General features: G+C 42.7%; 1 protein-coding gene across 1 annotated transcript; it reads left to right on the forward strand.

The window, feature by feature from the left end:
* Window positions 1-1242: 1242 nt before the first annotated feature.
* On the forward strand, window positions 1243-12816 carry PDIA4 (protein disulfide isomerase family A member 4). The gene is made up of 10 exons (XM_072329695.1): window positions 1243-1528; window positions 5552-5717; window positions 7481-7686; window positions 8188-8326; window positions 8509-8714; window positions 9287-9445; window positions 10783-10934; window positions 11075-11231; window positions 11322-11555; window positions 12156-12816. Exons 1-10 carry the CDS (start codon window positions 1447-1449, stop codon window positions 12569-12571), a joined length of 1917 nt encoding a protein of 638 aa, XP_072185796.1. The 5' UTR covers window positions 1243-1446; the 3' UTR covers window positions 12572-12816.
* Window positions 12817-13202: the final 386 nt, after the last annotated feature.

Below are 13202 nucleotides of genomic sequence, written 5' to 3' on the forward strand. Positions count from 1 at the left end.
GGCCCTGCAGAGGGATCTGGATAGGGTGGAGAGCTGGGCCGAAGCCAACGGCATGAGGTTTAACAAGACCAAATGCCGGGTCCTGCACTTTGGCCACAACAATCCCAGGCAGCGCTATAGGCTTGGGGTGAAGTGGCTGGGGGACTGTGTTGAGGAAACGGACCTGGGAGTACTGATTGATGCACGGTTGAACATGAGCCGACAGTGTGCCCGGGTGGCCAAGAAGGCCAAGGGCATCCTGGCTTGCATCAAAAACAGTGTTACTAACAGGAACAGGGAGGTAATTGTCCCCCTGTACTCGGCATTGGTGTGGCCGCACCTTGGTACTGTGTTCAGTTTTGGGCCCCTCACTGCAAGAAAGACATTGAGGCCCTGGAACGCGTTCAGAGGAGGGCTACGAAGCTGGTGAGGGGTCTGGAGCACAGGCCTTATGAGGAGCAGCTGAGGGAACTGGGATTGTTCAGCCTGGAGAAGAGGAGGCTCAGGGGAGACCTTATAGCTCTCTATAACTTCCTGAAGGGAGGTTGTGGTGAGCTGGGGGTCAGCCTCTTCTCTCGTATAATTAGTGATAGAACTAGAGGGAATGGTTTCAAGCTGCGACAGGGGAGGATCAGGCTGGACATTAGGAAGTATTGCTTCTTGGAAAGGGTAGTCAGGCATTGGAATGCACTGCCCAGGGAGGTGGTGGAGTCACCGACCATGGGAGTGTTCAAGAAACGTTTGGATGTTGCGTTGAGGAATATGATTTAGCTGTGAAGTATTGGTTATGGTTGGACTAGATGATCTTCTAGGTCTTTTCCAACCTTGAATAATTCTGTGATTCTGTGATTCTGTGAACATCTGCTCAGTCCTTAACATCACAGCTTTCATATTACAAGCCTGCACTTTGAGTTGCTGAAGACAATTACTTATTGCAATATACTATTACTACTTCACAGTACAACTGCTGCATACCAAATTTAGCCTATGCCACCTGCTCAAGGATCAGAACCTCTGATAATGAAAAGAATAATAATAATAATAACTCTTAAATAACTCCAAAACAACACTGATTTGTCCAAGCACGTTGCTAAATTGACCAACCCATCACCCAGCTGTGCCACCACCCTTCTTCCCTTAGGCGGCACCCACGCCGCGGCCCCTCACAGGCTAACTCTCCTCTACTCCACTCCCCTAACCCTTTGCTTCCACCCCCCGCAATACTCGCCAATCCCGAGCATCGGTGTTGTGTCCCGGCCCCGCGAAGTCCCGCCCCTCCCCGGTTGCCTCTTGGAGCGCGGCTGCGCCCGCTGCTCGTGGCGGACAGTGGTTGGAGGTCCGCGGGCAGCCAATGAGGAGAAGGCACCTCAGAGCAGGCGCTTGTCTTTACGCGGAGGCTGCAGTGAATCGGAGTGCGTGAAGTTGTGAAGGGTCGGAGCGGAGTTGTGTTGTTTTGTGTGTGGCGATATGAGGCGGCACGGGCTGTGGCTGCTGCTGCTATTGGGGATGGCCCAGCTGGCCGTGCTGGCGGCGCAAGAGGACGGAGGAGGTGAGCAAGCAGCGGAGCAAGCAGCGGGAGCGGCGCTGGGATCCAGCCGGGAACTGAGTAGGGCGGAGGCCGTCGGGCAAGCCGGAGCCGCTGTCACTCGGTGTAGCCCAGCGCTTGGCTGCCTTCCTTGGAAGAGCTAATGCTGGGGGTGGTGCGGCCTGGCCTTGACGCACGGCCTGCCTTGCACATCTCTGAGTGCGGGACGTGCTGCTGCTGTCCTTCAGGCTGCTAGTCGCATGTTGCCTCGTCTGAAGTAGCATCTGTCTCACCCCCCGTGCAGAGTGGCTCTGTGCCACTCTAGAAGGCTTTGCTTTTTGGTCGCTGTGTGGTAGTTGTGTTCTTGTGTTCCGTGTTGTCTTTGGATTTCGCCGAGGTTTGTTTCTTCTTGCCCAAAACTAGCTGAAAGGAAGCTCCTCCGGCTTTGAGTGCCAGCATGCGGAAGGGACATACTTGGAGAAGGGTTTGTGCATGAAGCATCCCTCCCACGAGCTGTGCGGGGCTTTACTTCCGGTTTGCTTCCCGTGCCAGCCGTAGTGTGAGTGCAGTTGGAAGGCCGGGCTGTGCTCTCCTGCCGGTTGTCAGCCGCTCAGCGGACAGCCAGGAGCCTGCAGGAAAACGTTCGTATCGGGTTCCTCTCCTGTGTGGTACTCTTCCAGGCCTAGCCTGGCATATGAGGGGTAAAAGCTTGTCCAGGGTCCTGCATCTGCAGCAGCGCGCTGAGCTTTCTAGCTTAGAACGATAGCAACAAAAGCTATTCTCCGGAATCAATTGTGTGCTTGTTTCTTCCCTGTAAGCTGCACCGCTCTTGCTGTCCCTTTGTGCCCTGCGCAGCTTGAGTGGGCTGCTGGCCAGTACCACCGCTTCTCGGGCAGGGTTGTCCTGCGTGCTGCCTGCCGGCTCTCGCACGCAGGGTCGTGGGATTGCAGGCGCAGGGATTCGTTCCTTTGCTCAGACTGATCGCAAATCATTGCACGACTGAAGTCGTTTTTGTATTTCTGTGCTGTGTATCAATTGCGTACAAATCCTGAGCTGGACTTTAAATGTCTTGATGTTAAAACACGTGGTTCAGGTGTTTGCATTTGGAATGCAGGCTTGTGTGAGACAACAGCACGTTTACTTTGTGTGAAGCAGTAACTTTATGTGAACTGATTTCTCAGGAGTTTGAAAATTCAGATGGAGCCAAGCTTGTTGCACAGTGATCTTGGGGAGTGAACTTTGATTAGGGCAGTGCTTACAGAAAGACTAGGCTGAAGCTGATGGTGGACTGGTCATGACTGCTACTCCCTTTGCATACACATGTTCAGTGAAGCCTAGCATGTGGGTTAGTTTCAGAGTAACCTGTCATCCTGAAAAAGGCCTGATAGCACCACATATGTGAAGTTTTAAAATGAGTGCTGGCACGTTACTTCTTCTGCTATATCAGGTGTCAGTTGCTCATTCTGTGACTGTTCTCCTAAAAAATCATTAATGCTGTGTAAAATTTCTTAATGGTGCCTCAGTGCTCCTTACGTCAAGTAGTTCAAGCAGAGCTTCAGTCCTGGCAATGGCATTAGAGGTAGGTGTTGGTGAAGCTGTGGATTCCAGGGGGATGAGTTTGTAGGCTTCCCAGAAATGTGTGCTCTGCTTCAGCAATAGGCAGACTGGAGTCCAGCTGTTCCATGACTTCTCTCCTTTGGGAGGATGAAGTGCTTGTGTGTATTGTGTGTAGTGACTTAAATACATCCATGTCAGAAAAGCTTCATGTTGGCACACACCAGCTACTTCCAGTGAAAGATACAAAATTACTTCAGTGGTATATGTTAGATCTTGTGGTTTAGTGCTTCACTTATGCAGAATCTTTGTTGCTTTTCCAGATTCTTGAGTGTGTTGCTGTTAGGGCAGGCCTGGGCCTTCTCATTGGGGAAGGAAGATTAGCATTGTGAGAAGAAGTGAGAGTAGCAGCCTGATGGATTCAGAGCTGCATGAGCAGAATTGACTAACAATTTTTGCTCAGATTTTTTTTGTCAGTACAAATCAAGTCTGACATGGTTTCCTTTGAAAAGCAACAGGCATGGTACAGCTCACTGTGAGAGAGGTTAGGCACAGACCAACCTTGGACATCCTGTGGTGAAACGTCCCTCAGAACCATGGAGCACTGTTAGAAGTTTTGACTGCCGAACTCTGTGAAAAACTGGCTTTTCCACAGTAGTGTTCCCTAGTGTAAATGAATGCCCTGGCAGTTCTCTCTGGAAGCTTAATCCTTCCCTGCAACTGTTCTGAGGCAGCAACACTGAAGCTGTTGTCCAGTTGTAAAGTTTAGATTCAATCAGATAAAGCAATAGTAGTTGCTGAGAAACTTGATCCCAAGTGACTTCTGTTGTGTGATAAATTATCTCCTGTGATCTCTCACCTCATCAGACTTAAATATTTTAGTATCATACAAAGTTGCATTCAAGTTAAGCATATCTTTAGCGGGAGTGTATTGTTTTGTGAGAGCTTATGCACTTTTTTTTTCCTCATGGAAAAATGATTGCTGCTGTTTAATGGTATGTGATGTCGTACAGTTATACAATTGTACAATCATACAGTCAATAGGTAAACAGAGGTTAAACAGATGTTTCATATAAAAGATTATCATGACAGAAAGATAATTTATGATAAATGGAAAATGCTTACTGATGTTGAAGGTTCACAGTAAATTCCACAAAGGAGCGATCTCCAGAGAAAGAGATCCCACCTTAGTGGCAGTCAGCCCTTAAATGGGCCAAGCTCCACTCCTTCTGGTAGCACAGCTGAATTACCTTCACCTGTGTCACTGCAGCAGACTCATTGCTTGCCTCAGGTGGTTAATCAGAGGTTCAGGCTGTGATCAACAGTTTCCCACAGAGATGTTTAATGTCTATGGTTTGCTCTTGGCCTGAGAATAGGCTGGGAACTCTTCCTTTTTATTGTACCTTCCCACTGGATATTACACACTTCTAATTCTTGTATTTCAAATTCCAGGTGAACTCAGGAGTATTTTCAGCATTCTTGTCCTGAACAAGTGAACTGCATGTACATTGTCTACTGCCTACTGCAGTCAACTTAGTAAAAAGCCAGCTAAACTTATGTACATAGTATGCTGTTTTGAACAACGAAACTTCAGTTTTCATTGTTTTTTTTTTAAATGCTGGAGCTTCCAGTGGTAAGAAGGTCCTTAGTTTCAATGGCATATGATTTATATTAGGGATAAGGTATTTACGTCAGTTTTACTCTGTCTTTAAGCCATTCAGTAAGATTTGACTAGAATTATAGCAGTTTTGACAAAAATCTTTAGAATATGTGAATGATCAAATGTTAGAGAAACAGTCTCAACTTCCAAGTCAAGGCAGACTGAACTGGTTGATATGTCTTGACTCCAGATTTCATGTGTAAACCCTGCTTCTCTTATTTAGTAAGTGTCTTCTCTAAAGGTCTGTTTTGGATTGGTGGTCCTAAGCCAGAGGCCTCCCCTGAATTTCCTGAAGGCAGTTCTGACTCCATTTATTTCAGGAGGGTGCCTCACATCTCCACACATGTTGGGCTGGAGTTTGGGGGATGCTCTGTGATGCTGCTGCTATTTTGCACTCACTCAACAAGTCTGAAATTGGATATGAACTCTGTGCCTGTCTTGATCAAGGAAACATATCTGGTGCCCTGCTTCCCCATGTATCAGCAAGATACCAACATACTTTATTAGCAGGTGTTGCATAGGTTGGAATGTGTTAATTTTCCCTATGTCTTTTCTAACTTGCTTTGAAGAGCAAAGTATATACTAAGACTTGGGTGAAGCTGGCAGAGAGCCTGTGTAGAAATGGAATGGAGCAGGTCAAACACCTGAGTCCAGTTACTTTGTAAACTTTGGCAGCTCTCCTATGTGAAGGAGGAATTAACCTGTTTTTATACTTCCTTTTTCTATGAGGTGTACTTAATCTTGTTAAATTGGTAGACTTATTTTAACATTAAACTTCATACAACCAAATCAGTAGTGATTTATTTTCTTTTTTTTACGTTTTACTTTCCTAGAATCGGTTATACAAGAAGCTGATGGTGATGATGAAGAAGATGATGATGATGATGACAATAATTCTGAAGTTAAAGAAGAAAATGGTGTGTTAGTCTTGAATGATGCAAACTTTGACATCTTTACTGCAGACAAGGACACTGTGCTCCTGGAGTTCTACGCACCATGGTGGGTTTGCAGTCTGTGATACCTCCTTAAGCGCAGAGTGAGATGGGTGCTAGGAGCTTCTTTGGCAATATGCAATCCTAGAAAGTGAGCTTGGGAAGTTGTTGAGGTAGAAGTAATTGCTTGTTTGTTTCTATTTTATTTTTTTCCCAACTGTCTTTATTGGAATAGTTCTTAGGAGTGAGAAAGTCTTGATGGCATTTTTTCACAAGCCAACTGCTGTGTTGGTAGCAGGTATTTGGATCATGACTGTTTTTAAAGACTTGTATGGGGGTAGTGCTGTACTGTGTTGTTTTCCAGGGCAGGAAATGGTTCTGGAGGTCCCCTCGCTCCTGTAGCATAAGAGCATGTGCCTGTCACTACAAGTGTCACATAGATCATTCAGAATCATAAAATCACCAAGGTTGAAAAAGACTTGCATCACTTGTGCTGAGGGCTTCTGTGCCCAGGGCAGCACTACCCAGGCTCTATCTCTGCACTGTACCTGTTGGAGAGCAAAGATAATTTCAGTCAGCCCCAGAAAGGCCATATGATGTGATCTGGCAGCGTTCTATCTTGTCCTGTTGGCCTACCAAGAACTTGTGCACTCATAAATGGAGAAAGCTTCCCTGTCTAGGAAGTTGTCCTTCAGAAGCTGGAGTCTGTGTCTTTGTTGGAAGGATGTTATGAAGGAGTGATGTCCTCACATCATATTATTAGTTTGAATAATGCCTTGTGTACTGCTGTAGTACTGATATACACTGAATAACATCAGAGTACTATGGGGTGCTGTCATGGATACAAAGACCTGTAGGCAGAATGCATCTTCTCTTGTGTTCTTATGGGCAAAAGCAATAGGAGTATTAAAGAGAAAAGCAAGAGTAATTACTATCAAGGCGATTAGTTTGTGCAAGTGTTTGAAAGGATGAGGGGAGGAATATGTTGTTGCTTGAAGTAGACTTTGCGTGATGAAACTGGTATTAATTAAAACCAGAACTCTCTCCCTGTTTGGTAGTTGTAGTTTGCTAGCATGAAAACTGAATGTGGAGCTTAGTATAAGAATGTGTAACCACCACAAACTAGTATCTTTTTTTTTTTTTTTCTTCTATGCTCCCTCCTGCCAGTTGAGAGACTAAAGAATACAGGCTGCTACATGCTAGTTTCTATCTTTCTGTTTTCCTTTGTCTTTAGTTTATCAAACTATACTCACTTCTTTGTATGCTGATACCCTTGTGCCAGCTTCTTCAGCAGTAGCTTCTGGTCTTCCCAGAGAATTCTGAGTAGAGCAGGTCCTCTTATACAAAGGTGGGTTTGAGGTGAAGATTCATTAAGGCCCAATTAACTTCTGGTTCACTTTTCTCTTTAGTTTGAATTTAGGATACCATGTAGAGAAGATGAACCCAGACTAGGGAGAAGCTGAAGTGAGTGACATGGTATGTGGGGGCAGGGAGGAGAAGCACAGTACAAAGTTTGCAACTTTATTAAAGTAATTACTAAACGTTTTTACAGTGGCTTTGAAACTTAGAATCTTTTGAATGGGGAGTGGAAAAACAAAAGGTTGGGATTTGTACAAACAGTACCTGGCTATAGTTTCTCTTGCCCAGCATTGTCCCTCCCTGACCTTCCCCCCCCACCTTTCTTCCCAGATCTGAAAATAAAGCAAGACAAATAGTGTCAGGTTGTTGATGTGAACATCTGGTAGAAGGCCTTCTGGAAATGCAGAGTAGCAAAATATTCCTTCATGCCTGTCTTGCATTTATATTTCTATGTATGTATTCCTTTGACAGGTGTGGGCATTGCAAGCAGTTTGCTCCTGAGTATGAAAAGATAGCCAAAACCCTGAAGGAAAATGACCCTCCTATTCCAGTTGCCAAAATTGATGCTACTGCAGCCACTGCACTAGCAAGTCGTTTTGATGTCAGTGGTTACCCAACCATTAAAATCCTGAAAAAAGGCCAGCCTGTTGACTATGATGGTTCTCGAACAGAAGACGGTAAGCATTGGTCCTTTGCAGTTCTTTGTAACAAAGCAAGGAAATGTGTGTTCTTGCTGCTTGAAGGAATTGTTATCAAGGACTTCAATTTCAAGTTCCATTATCTTAAGTAGAATAATATTATGAAGGCTGAAATTTTGCCCAGTCATCTAAAGCCTCTGTGCTAGAGGGCAGTTCTGTTGGTAGTAGAGCAAAGTAGCTCTTAGTCATGGAAGACTTCCTGAGTAGTGGCCTGATAACTGGAGGAGGTATTGTGCTTGTTGAGGGATTGACCTGTAGGAAACACCAGGTCTGTAAATTGTCAGTGGATATAAAACCGTATTTCTCACAATTAATATGTTCAGCTTCATTTCACTGAGAAAGGAAGACTCCCTCTTCTGTCTGCTTAGGATGGAATTTGTGTAGCAATTTGCTAATAATTTGATATCAATTGTTAAGTTTGATATACTACAGAAATGATAGTGCATACTTTGTAACTAAGCTATTCAACTGTTTTTTCAGCAATTGTAGCCAAAGTCAAGGAGATTTCTGACCCCAATTGGATCCCTCCACCAGAAGCTACTCTGGTCTTGACCCAGGATAATTTTGATGATGTTGTGAATGATGCTGACATAATTCTGGTGGAATTCTATGCTCCGTGGTAAGCAAGAAGGCAGTTGCTTTCCTAGTGCATCTGTTCTGAATATGCTTGGTGAAGCTTTGTTGCTATTATGCCTCTTCTGAATCTTCTAAAGAGACTTAGAGTTCATCCACTGTGGGGGTAGAAGGTAGCTAGCAGGGTCTGGCTTATTAAAACTGCCCTCCACCCCCCTATTTTCTTAGGTGCGGACACTGCAAAAGGCTCGCTCCAGAATATGAGAAGGCTGCCCAGGAGCTCAGCAAGCGCACACCCCCCATTCCTCTGGCTAAAATTGATGCCACTACTGAAACTGAGCTTGCAAAGAAGTTTGATGTTACTGGCTATCCAACTCTGAAAATCTTTCGCAAAGGCAAACCTTATGACTACAGTGGTCCACGAGAGAAATACGGTATTGTGACTCCTGATCTTTTTAAAGGCTTGATTACAAATATATAGGTGTATAGAGTATACATATGCCATCAGTATAAAGTTTTAATTTTTGTAACATCACCCTATGCTCCTTGATAAGCTCCTTTAATATAAAAATAATTTAAATATGCAATCAGGCAGTATGAGTAAATGGGCAGTTGTTAGTTGCACTTGAATGCCCTATAAGGACTGATGAATTGATCAATACTAGCTTGTAATATGAGAGAAAAATTATGAATAACCAAGTGGAATACTGTCTCATAGCAGGGTTATGGGTGAAGGGTCTAAAACTTCAGAAAGGTGGGTTACTTGAAAGGCCAGCTGATATACATGGAATTTTTGAAACCAGCCTAAAAGAGAATATCCAGAACTGGAGCATTTGAAGACTATGACCATTTTCTTGTTAACTTTGTTGGTTATTTTGGAAGGATCACACAAAAATGAAGGTGTCAATGTGCAAAATACTATTAAGCTTCTCTATAGAAGAAGTGCCTGAACCTTTCAGTTCAATAAATATTTAAGTAACTTCTTGGGTGTTGTTTCGTCTAACAGGTATTGTTGACTACATGATTGAACAGGCTGGTCCTCCATCTAAACAGATTCAGGCTACGAAACAGGTACAGGAATTTCTGAAGGATGGAGATGATGTCATTATCATTGGTGTTTTTAGTGGAGAAACAGATGAAGCTTATCAGCTCTATCAGGAAGCAGGTAATGCATGGTTTAAAATTAGAAGTGTGTTTTGTTGAGCCTTATTGTTCAAGGCTTTGGGCATGGAAAGTTCCTTTATTTATTCTCTGAATTCAGTAAGGGGACTTTAAAAAGGGAAAAGGGAGAAAGAGACTGAAGGGTGATCTTCCACTTCTACTCAGGGAGGAAAGACCCTCCTACTAGATCTTGCATGTGTAACTGAAGTAACAGTAGATAATATACATAAATATATATAATATATATGAATATTGTATGCCCCTGGTGGCGCACGGTGTTAGAACCGCCATTTGCAACACTGGAGGGCCTGGGTTCAAATCCCCCCTGTGGCGCAAGTGGTACAAGTGCCACTCTGCTACACTAGAGGGCTCAAATCCCGGGAGCTGGACTCGATGATCTCTAAGGTCCCTTCCAACTCGCACGATACCGTGATACTATGGTACTATGATGAATATATTATAAATGTATATATAAGTCACAGGAAATAATATACTCTTGATGTGGCGTCCCTAAAAACTATGTGACCTAGAGAGAAGGGAAAATTCTTAGCTGAGGAACAGATCAAAATGTCTTGCTAAGTATCAGTCTATTTTCACTGGTTTTATACTTGGACATTCCGAAGGCTGGACTCTGAGCTTGTTTGGGCTGGGGGGGACTTGAAAGAAGGATCATTATCCATCTCTGAATGACTTTAGCTAGATCTTTCCTGGCAATACTTGTTCTTGAAAAGCGTTTTAACTTGACCAATGATTTTTTTAGTGTGTCAGTGATGTTTGCTTCCCGTGAAAAGCATGGAAGTGCCCTCTAATCAGTGTCTATGTCTCATGTGATTGAATTACATGCAGCCATTCTTGGTGTCCATTTGATCCTTCAATGTAGTAAGGGCAAATTTTCTTTTTGTGGTTTTGCTTGCTTCTGATTTTGTTTTCATCTGGCTGCTCCAGTGTGGAAAGATGTAAAACTGTCTCCCAGGTAGCCCCAAAGGAAATTAATTGACTAGGTGACTAATGGAGTTCCTTTCCTACTCTACTCTTATTTGGAGGAAAGCTAAAAAATAATGACTGAAAAAAGCAGCTGCTTCAATGTGTGTGTTTTAGAAGCTGTTCAGTGCTTTTTTTGAATACTAATTCTAAATCATCAAGTAGGTAAGCAGTTGAGTAGCATTCAAATAGTGCTTCTCAAAGTATGTTTTCTCACCTTGTTTGGGGGCAAGAGCTGTCTCTAAGACACTGAATTGTTCCGTGCCTGTGTGAGTGACTGTCCTTGCAGCACCAAGATTTTGGTTGAAAGCTATCAATTCAGTTCTTCGTGACTTTTCATTCTCAATTTTGATCTTTTAGCTAACAGTCTAAGAGAAGACTACAAATTCCATCACACCTTCAGTAATGAGATTGCAAAACTATTGAAAGTATCTCCTGGAAAATTGGTTGTCATGCAGCCGGAAAAGTTTCAATCAAAGCATGAGCCCAAGATGCACGTTTTGGATCTTAAAGTGAGTAAGAATATGATGCAGGCATTGCTTATAACATGTCCCTCCCTTATTCATGTACGTACCAATAGTAGTTTCCAGTACTGTGTAACAGAATTACTGCTTATGTAATGTCTTGTCCCCACTTTTTTTTTTAAAAAAAGCATTCTACAGATGAATCGGAGATCAAAGAGCATGTAGTGAAACATGCTTTACCCCTAGTTGGTCATCGCAAGCCTTCCAATGATGCTAAAAGATATGCTAAGCGTCCTCTAGTGGTGGTCTATTATACTGTTGACTTTAGTTTTGACTATCGTGTTGGTAAGTTAAGTTTACCATTCCTCTGTTGTAGAAGGAAACAAGCAATAAGTAACTAGAATTTACTAATCCTGCTGCATTATGGTTCTTCAGCTACCCAGTACTGGAGAGGCAAAGTCCTAGAAGTAGCCAAGGACTTCCCTGAATATGTGTTTGCTGTTTCTGATGAGGAAGATTATTCTTCTGAAATAAAAGATCTAGGTCTGCTTGAGAGTGGAGAGGATGTAAATGTTGCCATTCTGGATGAAGGTGGCAAGAAATATGCCATGGAGCCAGAAGAGTTTGACTCTGATGTGCTCAAGCAGTTTGTGGTAGCATTCAAAAAAGGTAAAGGATTGTTTTTATTGTGTTTTCTTTCTCTAAAAACCATTTGCTTTGCTTTTTCCTTCAGTAGATATTCTTCTGATGTTATGGCTGATGTGAAATCTTATAATGCTCTATGGCTTGAATCTTACTGGATGTTCTTTTCCTTCCCTCATCTCCCTTTTTTTCTTTAACCTCACTTCATTAAGTTTGCTGTTTAAACTGCGCTGTGGCATTTAGCAGTATTTTAACCCCAAATGTATGTGGCAAGCCTAAAATGTTCTTGCACCTTTGAAGTGTCAGGTGATTGTATTCATGGCTAGTGTAATACATAAATCACTGTCAAACACATTATGGCTGGATACCCATGAGCAGAAGGAGAAAGCTTCTAGGGTACTGTGAAGCAACTTGTCCCTTTTTCACAAGATTATGGTGCCAAATGTCATCAGCAAGCTAGCCAGTGTTTCCTGCAGAGGTGAGACTGATTACTAATGCAGTGCTTTTCTTTGTGAGGATGTGTTTCTACCTTTTCTTTCTTTCTTTCTTTTTTTTTTTTTTCTTAGTGGAAATACAAGGATTGCTCTTACTGTAGTTAACAATGGTGTGTGTTATCCTTTCTCCTAGGAAAACTGAAGCCTATTGTGAAGTCACAGCCAGTGCCAAAAAATAACAAAGGGCCTGTGAAAGTGGTAGTGGGTAAAACTTTTGATACCATAGTAATGGATCCAAAGAATGATGTTCTCATAGAGTTCTATGCCCCATGGTGTGGACACTGCAAGAAACTAGAACCAGTGTATAATGAGCTAGGCAAAAAATACAAGAATGAGAAAAATCTAGTCATAGCCAAGATGGATGCTACTGCCAACGATGTGACAAATGATCACTACAAAGTGGAAGGATTCCCTACCATCTACTTCGCTCCAAGAGACAAGAAGAGCAATCCTATTAAATTTGAAGGCGGTGATAGAGATTTAGAGCATTTGAGTAAATTTATAGAGGAGCATGCGACAAAACTCTCTAGAACAAAAGAAGAGCTTTAGATAAGAGGAGGGTGATAAAGAATTCTTTGTACATTGTGGTTTAAAGAAAGTTACTGACAAAACTTCAATGAGAGAAGAATTCAGCAGCTTGAACAAGGAAGTTCTTGAGCAGTAAAGTAGTTGCAATATCTCTTTTTGTATTACGGGAAAAAAAAGTCTGGACACTGAACTTTGATACAATTGTCTTGCATTTGTTATGGTTTTGATCTATGGAGGAAAAATACATCATTTATTTTTTGTGACTATCTTGAGCTTGCTTCTTTGATTTCAATGCAGCTCTTCCTTGTTTGTTTGTTTTGAAGTTAAAAGAAACTGCCAAAAAGAGAACCAAATCCTGCCGAATGGATGTCTTATTTGTTGGTCTGGTTATTTTGGCGGGCTTTGCAGGGGTGAGGGGGGGTCAGCCAAGTACTTCTGCTATATTTCTGTGTATCTATTCAGGTGACTATTATTGTATAAGGTGCTGAGAGTAAGAAAGGGTGCTGGTTGTTTAGTTTTGTTTTTTTTTTTTTTTAAACTGGATAAACTATTAAATGCTACTTAGATAAGACATAATGAGTTGCTAACTAAATACAAAGTACATTCTAGGCCTTGACTATTTTTGTGCATCTCTGAAGAGAGGATGATACTA

Source organism: Excalfactoria chinensis, chromosome 2, assembly GCF_039878825.1.
Source record: "Excalfactoria chinensis isolate bCotChi1 chromosome 2, bCotChi1.hap2, whole genome shotgun sequence".
Classification (NCBI taxonomy): Eukaryota; Metazoa; Chordata; class Aves; order Galliformes; family Phasianidae; genus Excalfactoria; species Excalfactoria chinensis.